At 35.6% G+C, this 12,490-nt stretch overlaps 1 protein-coding gene across 2 annotated transcripts in view; it reads right to left on the reverse strand.

Moving 5' to 3' along the window:
• Positions 1–2,311: 2,311 nt before the first annotated feature.
• The window catches only part of CTTNBP2 (cortactin binding protein 2), a 78,353-nt gene continuing 68,174 nt past the window's right edge, over positions 2,312–12,490 (reverse strand). For both annotated transcript variants that reach the window (XM_066550561.1, XM_066550560.1), the window contains exons 18-23: positions 10,691–10,896; positions 10,277–10,462; positions 8,446–8,506; positions 7,427–7,559; positions 5,270–5,371; positions 2,312–3,894 (exon numbers count right to left, since the gene is read on the reverse strand). In XM_066550561.1, the coding sequence (XP_066406658.1) occupies positions 3,736–3,894; positions 5,270–5,371; positions 7,427–7,559; positions 8,446–8,506; positions 10,277–10,462; positions 10,691–10,896 (847 nt within the window). In that variant the 3' untranslated portion in view covers positions 2,312–3,735. The remainder of the gene's footprint in view (positions 3,895–5,269; positions 5,372–7,426; positions 7,560–8,445; positions 8,507–10,276; positions 10,463–10,690; positions 10,897–12,490) is intronic.

The raw sequence follows: 12,490 nt of genomic DNA on the forward strand, positions 1-12,490 counted from the left end.
TTTGAATTCTATCTACCCTGTTTAAGCAACATGCTTAAGTAATTTCTTAGCAACTTTAGGCCTTTTAAAGCATTTTCCTGTATTAATTGGTGTTAATTGCTGGAGGTAATTTCAGAACTACATAATTTGTCCCATTTTATTTACCTAAACAATGTTCTGGTGATTATTTTTTTCCTCATTTTTCTATTATCGATTTGGTATTTTTGGTTTATAATTCCTTGGCTATGATTTAACATTTGGAAAAAAACCCACACCACTTTAGAACTGACGTACAATTGTTCATTAATGGACCATTAGTTGCCGTCTAAAAACATCTTGCAAATTAAGCAATACAATGCAATACAGTAATTCGTTTCCTTTACAAACCCCCATGTTCTCTAAAACCAATTTCCTGTTCCTAGGATAAACAATATTTATACTAAGTTCATTCCCCAGGGCTCACTTCAACCTCAAAATACGCCCCTTGTAAAATGCAGCCAGAGGTTTCTGAGTGATACTACAGCCCAGTACCACCATACCTTGTGCTCTCTTAAAGTCACTTCTTCAAGTTTCTTGAAGAATAGCTCACTTAGTAATTCTCAGGTCTCTTACCTATGGTTTGAGCAACATAAACATCACTTTAGCCAGTTATGACCAAGAAAGTGATCCTTCATCCTTTCTTCAAGCATCTTCCACCACCAGAGGCTGTTTTGCTTCTCCAGTTCTACTGGAAAGCTGGAGGCTTTTGGATGTATTTTGTAAATCACTTGAGTATTACAGGAAGAGACGTGCCTCAGGTCTGCTGGTTTTGCTGTTGCTGATGTTGCTGCCTTTGTTAAATGATGGAAAAGGTTTCTTCATGGTTTAATTTTGGAGTTCATACTCAGCAACCCAATAAAAAAAAGGCAAATATATACCTTCTATATACCTTCTGAGATACTCCTCCATGGAGATGGGGCCTCTCTTCACTCACCTCTTTCAAAGTTATGGGGTAGTAGCTGGGAGCAGATGCAGCATGGATGGGTGTGGCTCACCACAGCACACTCCAATCCTCTCTGCTTGAAACACAGGAAGCAAGGAAGAGAAAGGATTTTGCCCATTACAAACCCAAAGTGAGAGTAGCTGGTATGACAAGTCACGCATGAGGAGTGCTGTTTGTAGCATCACAGGAAGAACCTGAAGACACAAGTGAAACCCTGAGCTCATGAACAGAACCTGGCCTTGCTTCAGCACAACCTACACAAACCAAGTGATAAGCCAGCAGAGAAGTCAACATGTCCACAAGCAAACTGTGTCACAGTTTTGTGGTGCTCACTCTTTGAGGGCAGGAACTGCTGTGGCCTAACAAGAGAGATTAGCACTTAGTGCAGAAGAGAACCACCGATTAGGAGATCTGCAAGATACTGTGAGATTAAAGCTGCATGGAGATCACACACTGTGTTGAACTGACAGACAGACAAACAAAATTATAGCAGACAGAAGTCAAAAATGTGAAAGACACAGATGGAGAGTTTAGGACAGCAGGCTGAAAAGGAAGGATAATGCGGGCGTTGAAAAGCAATGCTAAATTTAGCAAGAGACCTAACTCACACCATGACCAAAGTTACTCTGTCCTCCACAGATTTTCATGCACAGTACAGTACAGATTAGTTTTTACTCTCACAGACAATATGCAGTTTTAAAATATGCCTCAGAGCATGCTTTAGGACACTGCCCAGTATCTTCCTACACAGAAGCACACTGTTAACACTTGATCTAAATGAGTGTGACATTTCCAAGGTGTATTTTAAACACAGAACAAACCTGGCTTAGAAGCATGTCAGGATTTTTCTTTTCTTATAGCTCTTAAAAAAAATTGTTATTGCAAATTCTGATGTTGAAATTTATGTGATCCTGACAAATAGTGTCTTCCACTTGTGTTCCTCCTTGGCCATGAAATCCATACCTGAGCTTCTCACACAAGCTACCATACCACTGCTCACTGCTTCAGCACATCAGGGATCCTACTTGCTGAGACTCACTGCTCCAACCTGCAGTGCTTGGCAGTTGACTCATTCTGCTAAGAACCACCAGCAAAAGCAGCATAGATTTTTCAGCACAAAAATGAATAAAAAATATAAAAAGGAAAAATCAATCTCTAGAGAAATGCTCTGTATTTGGTTACACATTACTATCACACAGCAAATTGAAGTCTTAGTGAAACAGCAATTGCCTAAAACCAAGGTACTTTCTAAATACATTGTGCAGGAAATTATTTCAGAAATAAGCTTCTAATATCAATATCTATAGAGCCAACACACACACACACAAACTCAAAGAAAGAAAGCCAATATGCCATACAAAGATTTTATTGACATGAGTCTGGGATAACTGTTTTATATACAAAGACAAAGTGTTAGGAAACAGTTAATCCTTTCCTCCTCCGGGCTTATTTTGAGAAAAATGCTCTTTTGGATATTAGAGGCATATTACTGTCCAAATTCTCTAAACCATCTCCCGCTAACCCAGCAGAAGGCATCAAAATCTGATCTCCAGAAAAATCTGCACCTTCCCCTGCCTAACAGGTGAGCTATCTCGGCAGCACACATTTCCACACTCCTACAATTCACAAGGATGTAACTGCAACTATTGTAGAAAGAGGCTGGGGAAATATGCCCTGCATAGCAACTGTCCCTCATGGGACCATGATCTACCTCAGTGGTGGAGAGAAAAATGACAAAGAGTTAATTTTAACTGCAACTCAAGTATCATTTCATAGCAATTACATCTTAAATCCACAACAGAAATTGATAATTACATAGTAACTCATTGCTACTACATTATTTTGGATAATACTGTAGTTAAGCTTTTGCTCAAATTCCTTTTCAGTAAAATCTGTTTTTGTAAAACACTTTTATTTCTTGGATGCTTTTAAAACACTAATGAAGCATATAAAAGTTTTTACAGTATACAAGAAAAACTAAGTTAATAAATGATCACATTTTCTTCAATTCTATCAAAGAGTAAGAGTCTGAGAAAAATAACTTCTGTTGCATTTTAATTTCTCAATCTCTTTCCTTTTTAGAGAGATGAAATTTATAAAGGAATTTTATTACATTTTAGATGAAGAAAAGCTTGAGAAAAACAAAATTACAATTCAGCAGGCAGATGATGATGACAAAATCAAAGTATTTAATATGGCTTGTAGCTGAAAGTAATCGATCTGCAATTCCAAACATTTCAGTTATTGCCACATTCACTAATTTTTCATTAAGTGAAGATAAAACGTCTTTAAAATGCATTAACAATAGCTTTAAGCCATTGTTGTACATATTGTGCAACTGATCTGAATGCAGGTTAACATATGAACTTAATAGAATATATTTATGTACAGTATATACACAAACAGAATCCTGTGGAGGTACCCCTGAATATTATCATTTAAATAAGTAATTTTCATATTAAAAGAAGAAAAAAACCCAACCATCTATGGAGGAGGCCAAATGCCCATTTCTGAACTTTAAATCAATATAATTTCCAGCTGATGTACATAGAAATAAAACCGTGGTCCTGTACAAACTTTACATTGCAGGGTAATAGTTTGTTTTTAAAAAATATTTACATATTTAAGTACTTGGTTCTTTGCAATAGAGATTGTATGAACACAAAAAATTTTAAGATAGGCAGGTTTATTTATTGGATTTTTCTATTTGTTCTTTTTTGTGCAAATTCCAAATTTCTCCTTTTGTGTTATTATCTGCCTCTATTTGCCTTGTATTACTGCTGCTGCTTTTTTTTAGTATTCTGAGAAGGCTGGGTGACTTTGCTTCTAGGAACAGGAAGAAAAGATTTAACTCTTGAAACACCCAACTCTGTCTTTGATTTACTGTTGCTGCTTTCTACAGTTCGACTGCTGCTGAGAGGACGCATTCCATCCTAGAAATAAAGGGAAAAAAAGCATTTTGTGTATAAATAAGCATCACTGTTTGACATGGTTGGGTTGTGTTTCCTTCATTTCGGCCAACATCTCCCCAGAAAAATATTTTTTTTAATTCTGTATGAAAGCTTTTTACCAAGTTTTTTACAAACCTCCCAAGTAGCTAAACTTGTCTATTGGAAGTCAATATAGTAACGCCTTCTGTTGTTAGCAGGAATTTTTAAAGAAAAAAATCACTAGGAGAAATGTACAGTAGAAACTGGTACATTGACTTATTGGTACTGACTTAGCATATTATCCAGGCATCACTACTGGGTGAAGCTCTGATTTGGGATGCCTGAATGGGTTTAGAGAAATATTCAAAAGCAGTACACCTACTTGTGGGTCTGCAGGGTTAAAATTATTTCTTTTACTGGAGACTGTTCTATGGATTTGAAGTAAAATTACAGGAAGTATTCTGACTTTCTGAATATTTGGATACAAAGAAGTATGATTGCAAGGCTGTTAACTCATCTGATCCTGAGACTGGCTCAGCTGGTCAGAGCATGGTGCTGATTACAGCAAGGTTGTGGGTTCAGTCCTCGTATGGGTCAATCACTCAAGAAATGGACTCGAAAATCCTTGTGGGTACCTTCATATTCAGAATATTTGGTGGTCTGTGAAAGTCAGGTCTTTTAATGCTAAGGTGTGCTAGTTAATCTAGTTTCAGGAATTTCACTGTATCAGCAGAAAATGGTGTCTCTAGAAAACAATTTACTGCAATCAGATAATATTCATCTTATCTTCCCACTCTGAAATCACTGAAGTTTATTTACATATATAACATAGCAAGATGACTGTATATTTCAGCAAATACTTAGGTCAAAAATAGGAACTGAATACCTCTAAAAAAATGCTATTCTTCACAAAATTTGGTAATATCATGTCTTTTCAATATTTTTTCCCCTGAGAGCTCTGACATCAGAGCAACCAGCTCTGATGAATTTTAAAAGAATTTTAAAAGTGGTACTTCTGGAAACTTACTGAATGACATTAATTGAGAGGAAACAACAAACCCAGATTTTATTTCTCTTCATATCTGATGGAAATAACTTGTAATGTCAATGTGATGTCAAAAATACTTGGCCTGGGGAGATGGCTTTATGTAGAAAGCCAAAACTGAAAGCAAGTACATCCATTGTTTTAATAAATCTTTAGCTTTTATTAAGACACATGAAAGAAACTTGGCATGGTAGTCTAGCAAGTTTCCTAAGAATAATGACAGTTTTTTCTTGTAATAAACAGGGCACTAATTCTTTGGATCCAGTCAGAAATTCAGATTTGGAAAAACTCAAGCCACCTTTCCTATCCTACTGTAAAACTCATTTCACCTACCTTTTGTGCTCTTGTTTTATTTGGGTTAGTACCACTTGCTGAAAATACAGGAATGTTCTGGGAGTTACTGAACATCAGTAACTCATCCTTAGAATCTGCAATCTAAAGAAAGATAAGGAAACAGTGATTTTTTTCAGTTATTCACAGAGATTATGTTTAAATTTGCCAATTTTTGGAGGCTTGATTTTATTTTCATGGTTTCTATGCAATGCAATGCATAAGTATTCCAAAGACCAATTAAAATACCTCTTCTTTACTCTCGAGTGCATTTTTAGAAGATGGGAGATGGCGATTTCATATCAACTACAATCAGAGGAAGATTAAGCATGCATTTCCAGAGTGGAATGCTCTCCACTCTCCAGAGTGGAGCTCAAGGGCAGTATCCCATCAAATTTTACCAAGCCCCCAGGAACATCAGAGAAATTAATGATTGTTTTCTCTTTCTCCTGCCATGTTTCTTCCCTACTATTTTTCCTTCCCTTTTTTCTATTTTTCCTGACCAGAAAATAACAGAGCCTACTCAAGATGCTGTCCTCACTGAAAACTAGGTATTTTATCCTGGGGCAAGCTGATCCAATTCAATTCTGCAAAAATATTCAATCCCAACCCAGTGAGTGCAACAGGAATATATTCATGTGAAAGGGCAAATTAAAGAGCAGAGGTACTTATTCTGTTGGCATCCTGAAATTACATCACACAAAAAAAGCATGCAACAGCACCCTTACTTCTGCAAGGCTCTACTAGGCATCTGGGGAATTAACAACAGAAATTCCAGCCAAGGATGGTTCCACCCATGGTGAGGAAACTGAACAAAAGACTTGACATCTATCTCCTTCCTTATCTAACCCGTATTTCCTTGAATTGTCATCAACAAGCTATTATACTTTGCATGTTATTAAACACAATTTTAAGTTGGTTGCCATTTCTTTAAGCACATCCCATTCTTTTTAGGATAGCTATAGTAAATCCCTGCTAACTGACTAGTGATTAGCTTGGTGCATATGACTCATGCATGTACTGTAAATACTTTAGGAAAAACAACCCAAAACAAAACACTATAATAAAGGGTTCCAATAAACAGGTTGAAAAATCTTCCCAAACACAATATTTCTTTTTTTTAATAAAAACTTGGTTGTCTTCTAAGAATAAACAGAATACTTAAAAAAACAAAACTAATGGAAGTGCTGTTCAGGGAAATCCAAGAGGATGTCATGCACAGCCTGACTGGACAATAGCCTAAGACTGACTCTATCCATGTTTCAAAAGATATGGAACAGCTGCTCCAGTGTGAACACAGCCTGCTGTCACAGCCATCCACATCAGCTGTGCTAGGAGGAAAGATGAAAAAGAAAAAATAGCTTGAGCCACAGGGAAAGCTGCATGGTATCGGTATAAAAGAAAAAATGAGAGATCCACAGCTCCACACTCAACCTCAACATATCTCCCATAAACATCCACAACATAGAATTTAGCCCAAAACTATGAGCCCTGCAAGCATCCTTCACCCTCTTTTCCCTCTGTTAAAGAACTAGGACAAACCACCCTCTCTTGCTTGGGGCAGTAAATTGTATTTTGCCTACGGAGCAGAGGAGCTTTGAGCCAGTTCTGTGAAGGCTGATGGATTGTATTAAACCAAATGTTTAATGCATATTAGGGAAAACTTTCTATGTCTTTAAGACTACGGAACAGCTTCCCAATGGGAGCAATGAGAGCATCAAAGATAACAAGGGAACAGTAATGCAGGGATGGCTGTTCTCAGGGAAGTGGTCGCTGACAGTTCAAGAAGCTTTTGGACAATGCTCTTGGGCACATGGTACGACTCTCAGTGTGATCCTGTGAAGAGTCAGGTGTTGGATTCAATGATCCTTGTGTGTCCCTTCCAACTCAGGCTATTCTGTGATTCTACAGAAATTTCATCCTTCACTACAAAAATCTTTACAAGAAAAATTGGTGAAGGTGCAATTTAAAATAGTGTATGTTAAACCAGAACACTTACCCTCAAATGTGTCATACATTAATTGACTTTGGCTTATTCCCAAATAATTTAATAATTTTCTTCAGTTCAAGCAGGGCTTGTAAAACAAAAATTTAATTTAAACACATAAAAACCAACTGAATATGGAAATGTAGTAAATTATTTAAAAGCCTTGTGTTTACCTTGCTTATATCAGGCTCAGATTTGCTGGAACACATACTTTGAAGTTCCTGCACAAGATCTACTTCATCATCAGAACCAACAGAGAGCCTTTGCTCCAGATTTAATGTTCTCAAATGATCCTTCTCCGAAGATCTGGTTAAAAAACCCAAACAAACAATCAGAGAGAACATTTAAAATAAGCTATTATACAGAATTTAAAAATAAATATTACAGACACCTCAAAAATAGTAGTTTTTCCCCAAATGACCTTTACTACTGCAAACAAAACCAAAATAACATCTGATGAACTGACAGCAGTAGTTGTCAATAATTATCTCATAATAGATCTTTCTATACATAGTCTCTCTATTCTGAAACTCTAACAAAGGATTCCTCTTTCTAGTATTTTCAGACTCCTCTCTTTTTAAGATGCAGCAATTTCATTCCACTCTGCTTTTTGGAAATAATTCCAAACACTTTGAAAAACCTCTGGTGTACTTGAAGCATAAATATTCTATTTTCTCGGTGCCTGTGAATAAGGTAGAATGGAGGTTTCAGACTGAAGTGAAGTCTCAAATGCAGTTCCCTCTAGCTAATTCATACACTTTCTCAAGGAAACTCTGTATCAGTGGGACTAAAGTGCATGTACTGTTCCATCTTGAATTGCCATTCAGTAAGCTGAAATAGCTAGAGGAGTTTTTAAAATATAATGCAGGTTGATAAAAGCATACGGTCAACTTTTCAAGGCAGAGTAAGTGTTACATAATAGTCTTAAGTCATAGACTATTTTGTTACATAAAAAGACATGTAGTGCTGCAAGGCTTCAAATAAAGAAATGGATTCTAAAATTATATCAAAGTATATAAATTTTATTTCCTCTTAGAAATGAAAAGTTAAGAATACTTCCTTTCTTCAGATATGGGACCAAAACATTACCAAAAAACTACTGATATATTACTTATGGTGCACTGCTTTACCACAGAATGCTATCATCTTTATTTTTTGCCAAGTGTTACAAATACCAGAAATTAAAACTTACTTTGTGGTGAGAGAAGCTCTTTTCTTACAGTTTGGTTGCAACACAGTCTTAGATTTTATACCTGAACAAAAGAGAGATTGACTTGTTAGTGTGTTACCATGTGTGTTGATTTCTTTATTCTAAAATCTATGATAAACAGGGAAAATGTGTTCCCATTTACTAACTAATTACATCAACAGGGTCTGTCCAAGATCAGAATACATCCCTTGAAAATGCTTAGGGTAGCATAAGGAACTGCTGAAATGGGAAATAGGGGATCAGTTGTCTAAGCTTTCGTGAAAGAGAGAACATGAGGTTTCTGTGTTAGGCATTTGAACAACCCTTACTGGTTCTTCCCAAGAGAAATTTCTTCATGACATAAAATTAAACAATTTACCTTTACTGGAAACAGCAACAGCATTTGATTCTGATAGTTCAAAATAGAAGAATACTAAACTTAATTGACTGCTCCATTTATAACTTATATTCAGCGATATTAACTGGATTCCAAGAACATTCTCAGGTACAAAACACAACAACATGTTCATTATTTCTTAAATCCTCTTAGTGGGATTAGATAAATTCACAATTCAAACAGAGAACTGGCAATCAGGACATTAGTTTCAGTCAGAAAAAGCAGACTTCTTTCTGAACAAGGGCTGAAGAAATGAATTGCTCATTTTAATGCTGCAAAGTAGCAAGCATCAAGTATTTTGGTTCTTTGTATATGAGGTAATTTACGCTAGAATCTTACTGTTCCAAAAAGGTGTGTGTCTGTGTCTGTGTGTATGTGTGTATGTGTGTGTAAGCCTTCTCTCTCTTCCTAAATCTTCCCTCTGAAGTAGTTACTTTATTTTCAGAAAGCAAGTACTTTGGTTTTATTCCCCTTGAAGTTTTTCTGTTTGATATTGTATTTAGTTACAATAATACCAAGTTTTCCTTCTAGAAATATGTCTCCTTTAGAAGAATTATGTTGCTTCTGAATAGATCTATATATCATTATATACTATCTATGATTATCTCTAATAATGTGTTTCTCTAATAATCCATACATTATCTGTGTAATAAAACTGCTTATTATATGACTTATGATCTTGAGGTGAAAAGAATTTTAAAAAGCATCAGCACTAATATACCTTCCACATTTATACAGATGCACAGACTCAGTTATATAAAGCCCTCTTTATCAAACAACATACTGAAGATGATTGAAAACCTTACAGTATCTGTGACTACACACAATTAGTTACATTTATTTTTTGCAATTGAAGTGAAAATCAATTCAAAATCTTCAATTTACACCTGAAGATCTTTCTTCCACTGCAGGGCTTCTAGATTATTCTGCTCAATTTTTCTAGTAAGACTGAAAAAGGGATGCATCATCTGGGGAGCATTTATTTCTACCTGGATTCACTCGGTAGTAATTATCATAGTGAAGTTAGAAAGGAAGTATAAGGAAACTCAAAGAAGTATGTATGCTGTAAATTTGGAGCAAATCTAAGGAGTACCAACAAAGTAATGAAGCTTTCTCTCATTTGGTATTGGAGAAGAAACTGATTCAGTGTAATTCCATACACTCAGAGGTGGAACCACTGCTTATAATTCCACCATCTGAGCCAATGCCTGCCTCGTTATCGAACAACAGAAAGGGCATTAGAACAACCAAACTTACTTAGGACACCTCACAGTCACAAAGAAGTAATTTTGGGGGGAAAAAAATAAACAGTGTTTTACTGGTGAACATAAATATAAGTGTCATTTAATTGAAAAATTTTAATTCATGATGTAGGAGAAACGTTTGATTTGCATCTACACACAACTTTCAGAACTGAAAATAAAAAGCTTTATTTACCTTCAGTATTTGTCTCCTGCTTATTCCATGACTCGGAGGACAAATGGCCTGACTTTTTGCGAGGACTTGTGCTCACTTTTCTCCAAGAAGCATTCTCACCTTTTTTCTTACTGCAATTTTTGTAGCTTGAAGCTACAGATAAAGGAAAATTTCCTCCCTTAAAATCTGCTATATAATTATCTAGCTCTGAAACAAAAGTAAAACAGTGTTAAGAAGAATTGATTGTTGCAAATGGTTCTTCTTGGAATACATTATACAACTACTCAGTTTAATGAGAGTAAATACTTTTAACCCCACCACCTCCCTTCAGAACTAGAGCTATGTTTTGTGGAAGTTTTAAAATTGGAAGGAAGCAGTAAAAAGCCCCACTTCAGCAACGCACAACTACTTGGCTTTCAGATAGTTCACTCTTACCTGGTCTGGGTAGAGGACAGCCATGCAAAACAGCTTTATTTAGCAAGATACTGAGAGCAGCTTTAACAACAGCCTGTTGCCCTTGGCTAGGACTTTTTTTGGCTATTGCTTGTCCTGGTACAGATGGTCTTTTCACAGAGGCTCTGGAGAGTATTGCTTCTTGTACTCTGGGAGCTATCACAGCATTCCATAGCTTGGACATCCACCTGTGGTACAAAACCAATCCTTTAACTTCAAAAGCAATTACCAAAACCTGCAATTTTATACTTTGGTAACATATCAGATTTTGCATTTTTAAAGAAGCATCCCATTTCAGAGAGGGACCGATTTTATTTAAGGAAGGGTTTACTTGTTGTTTTATATTAAAATATTTGATCTAAATTTCTTTAGCTCGCCTTGACAAACTTACCACAAACTTAATGCTTTTCCTCCTTCAGATAATATAAAAGATCCTTTTCATTTAAAGGCTAAAAAAATGTCCCAGAAAGATGCATGTTCATATATATAGAATTTTTTTTTAAAGTGCTTGGAGAAATTTCCATGCTTGCAGGTGTTAATTACTAGCCTATTTGCTGCCAGCATGGAAAAGAAGGAGGTATTCACTTTATGGTTGTACCCCTTTCCAGTGTTCTTCCATTTCCAAACTTGTCCAGTTTACAAGACATCTCTATTCATACAGCTGCCTTGCTTTTACACCTCTTTTGTTTACTTCATCTATGGTGAACTGTGTTTCCAGGATGCTGTGGATATTCCAGATTGTCTGGTTTAGAGACTGGGTCTGATTTTTTTAATTCAAAATTTGATAAAAGGGTCTTCTGGGACTTTTGCTTTTCTAAGAGAAAAGCATTATGTTGTATTAGCAAAGAAGTGAAAAATTTTTGTTAGGGAAAAATAAATGCTATTTCTCATAACTTAGGAGTTCTCTGGGGATAAAGGCTAGAAATTTCAGACTTAGGGCTCAGCTCACATCTACAACTGACAATGAGACAATCTTTTTAGATCAACTCCAACTCTTTTTGTTTATTCTTATATCTTCTTACAGAAGGAAGATACTAAGATTGAGTCAGATGGTTTATATTAAAGATCTATAAGAAATTATAGACTATCATGCTGTGTTCAGCTTTGCAGAAATCCATTCAGAAAACACAAAGGCTAAAATGTCTGTTTGCCTTAAGTGGATGATTTTGCTGGATACATTGATACACTGAAGCCATCCCATTACCTAAAATATTATGATGACTTTTTGTTTTGGTTTGGTTTTTTTTTTCCATTTTTAAAAAAGTTAGAATGCATGAGCTATTTGAAAGACATATTTTTGACAGTTGTGAAGCATAAGATTGAGCTTTTATGATATATAAACACTCAAAGTGCTTTTATAAGCTTGATAAAGTTACATTACTTAGAAAAATAATTAGTATATTTGTTAAAATATGATGTAAAATGTGTATTGCAGATAGTCCTTGAAGGACCTTGAAGCTTCCTTAGCATAATGTTGTAGATATTATTCCATTTAGTTACAGTCTGTTTCTGCTAGCGAAGCTACCAAAATAAACAATTGCTTGTAATTTAGTCATAAAGAACTCTCTCTTTTCAATTTCTGCCTATGTAAGCTTTCAACATTTTGCAATTCTGCCAGTATAAATGGTCAGGAATGAACACTGCAAAGATAAAATTAATTGAGGCCATTCTAATCTAATTAACAATGGATGGGTGTGCTCTCTAAATAAAATTCCAACCTTGTATTTAAATTCAATTTAAATTTGTGCTCATCTTGATCAAGTCCCCCATTCTTTGATATAG

The sequence above is a fragment of the Molothrus aeneus genome, chromosome 5, assembly GCF_037042795.1.
Source record: "Molothrus aeneus isolate 106 chromosome 5, BPBGC_Maene_1.0, whole genome shotgun sequence".
Taxonomy (NCBI): Eukaryota; Metazoa; Chordata; class Aves; order Passeriformes; family Icteridae; genus Molothrus; species Molothrus aeneus.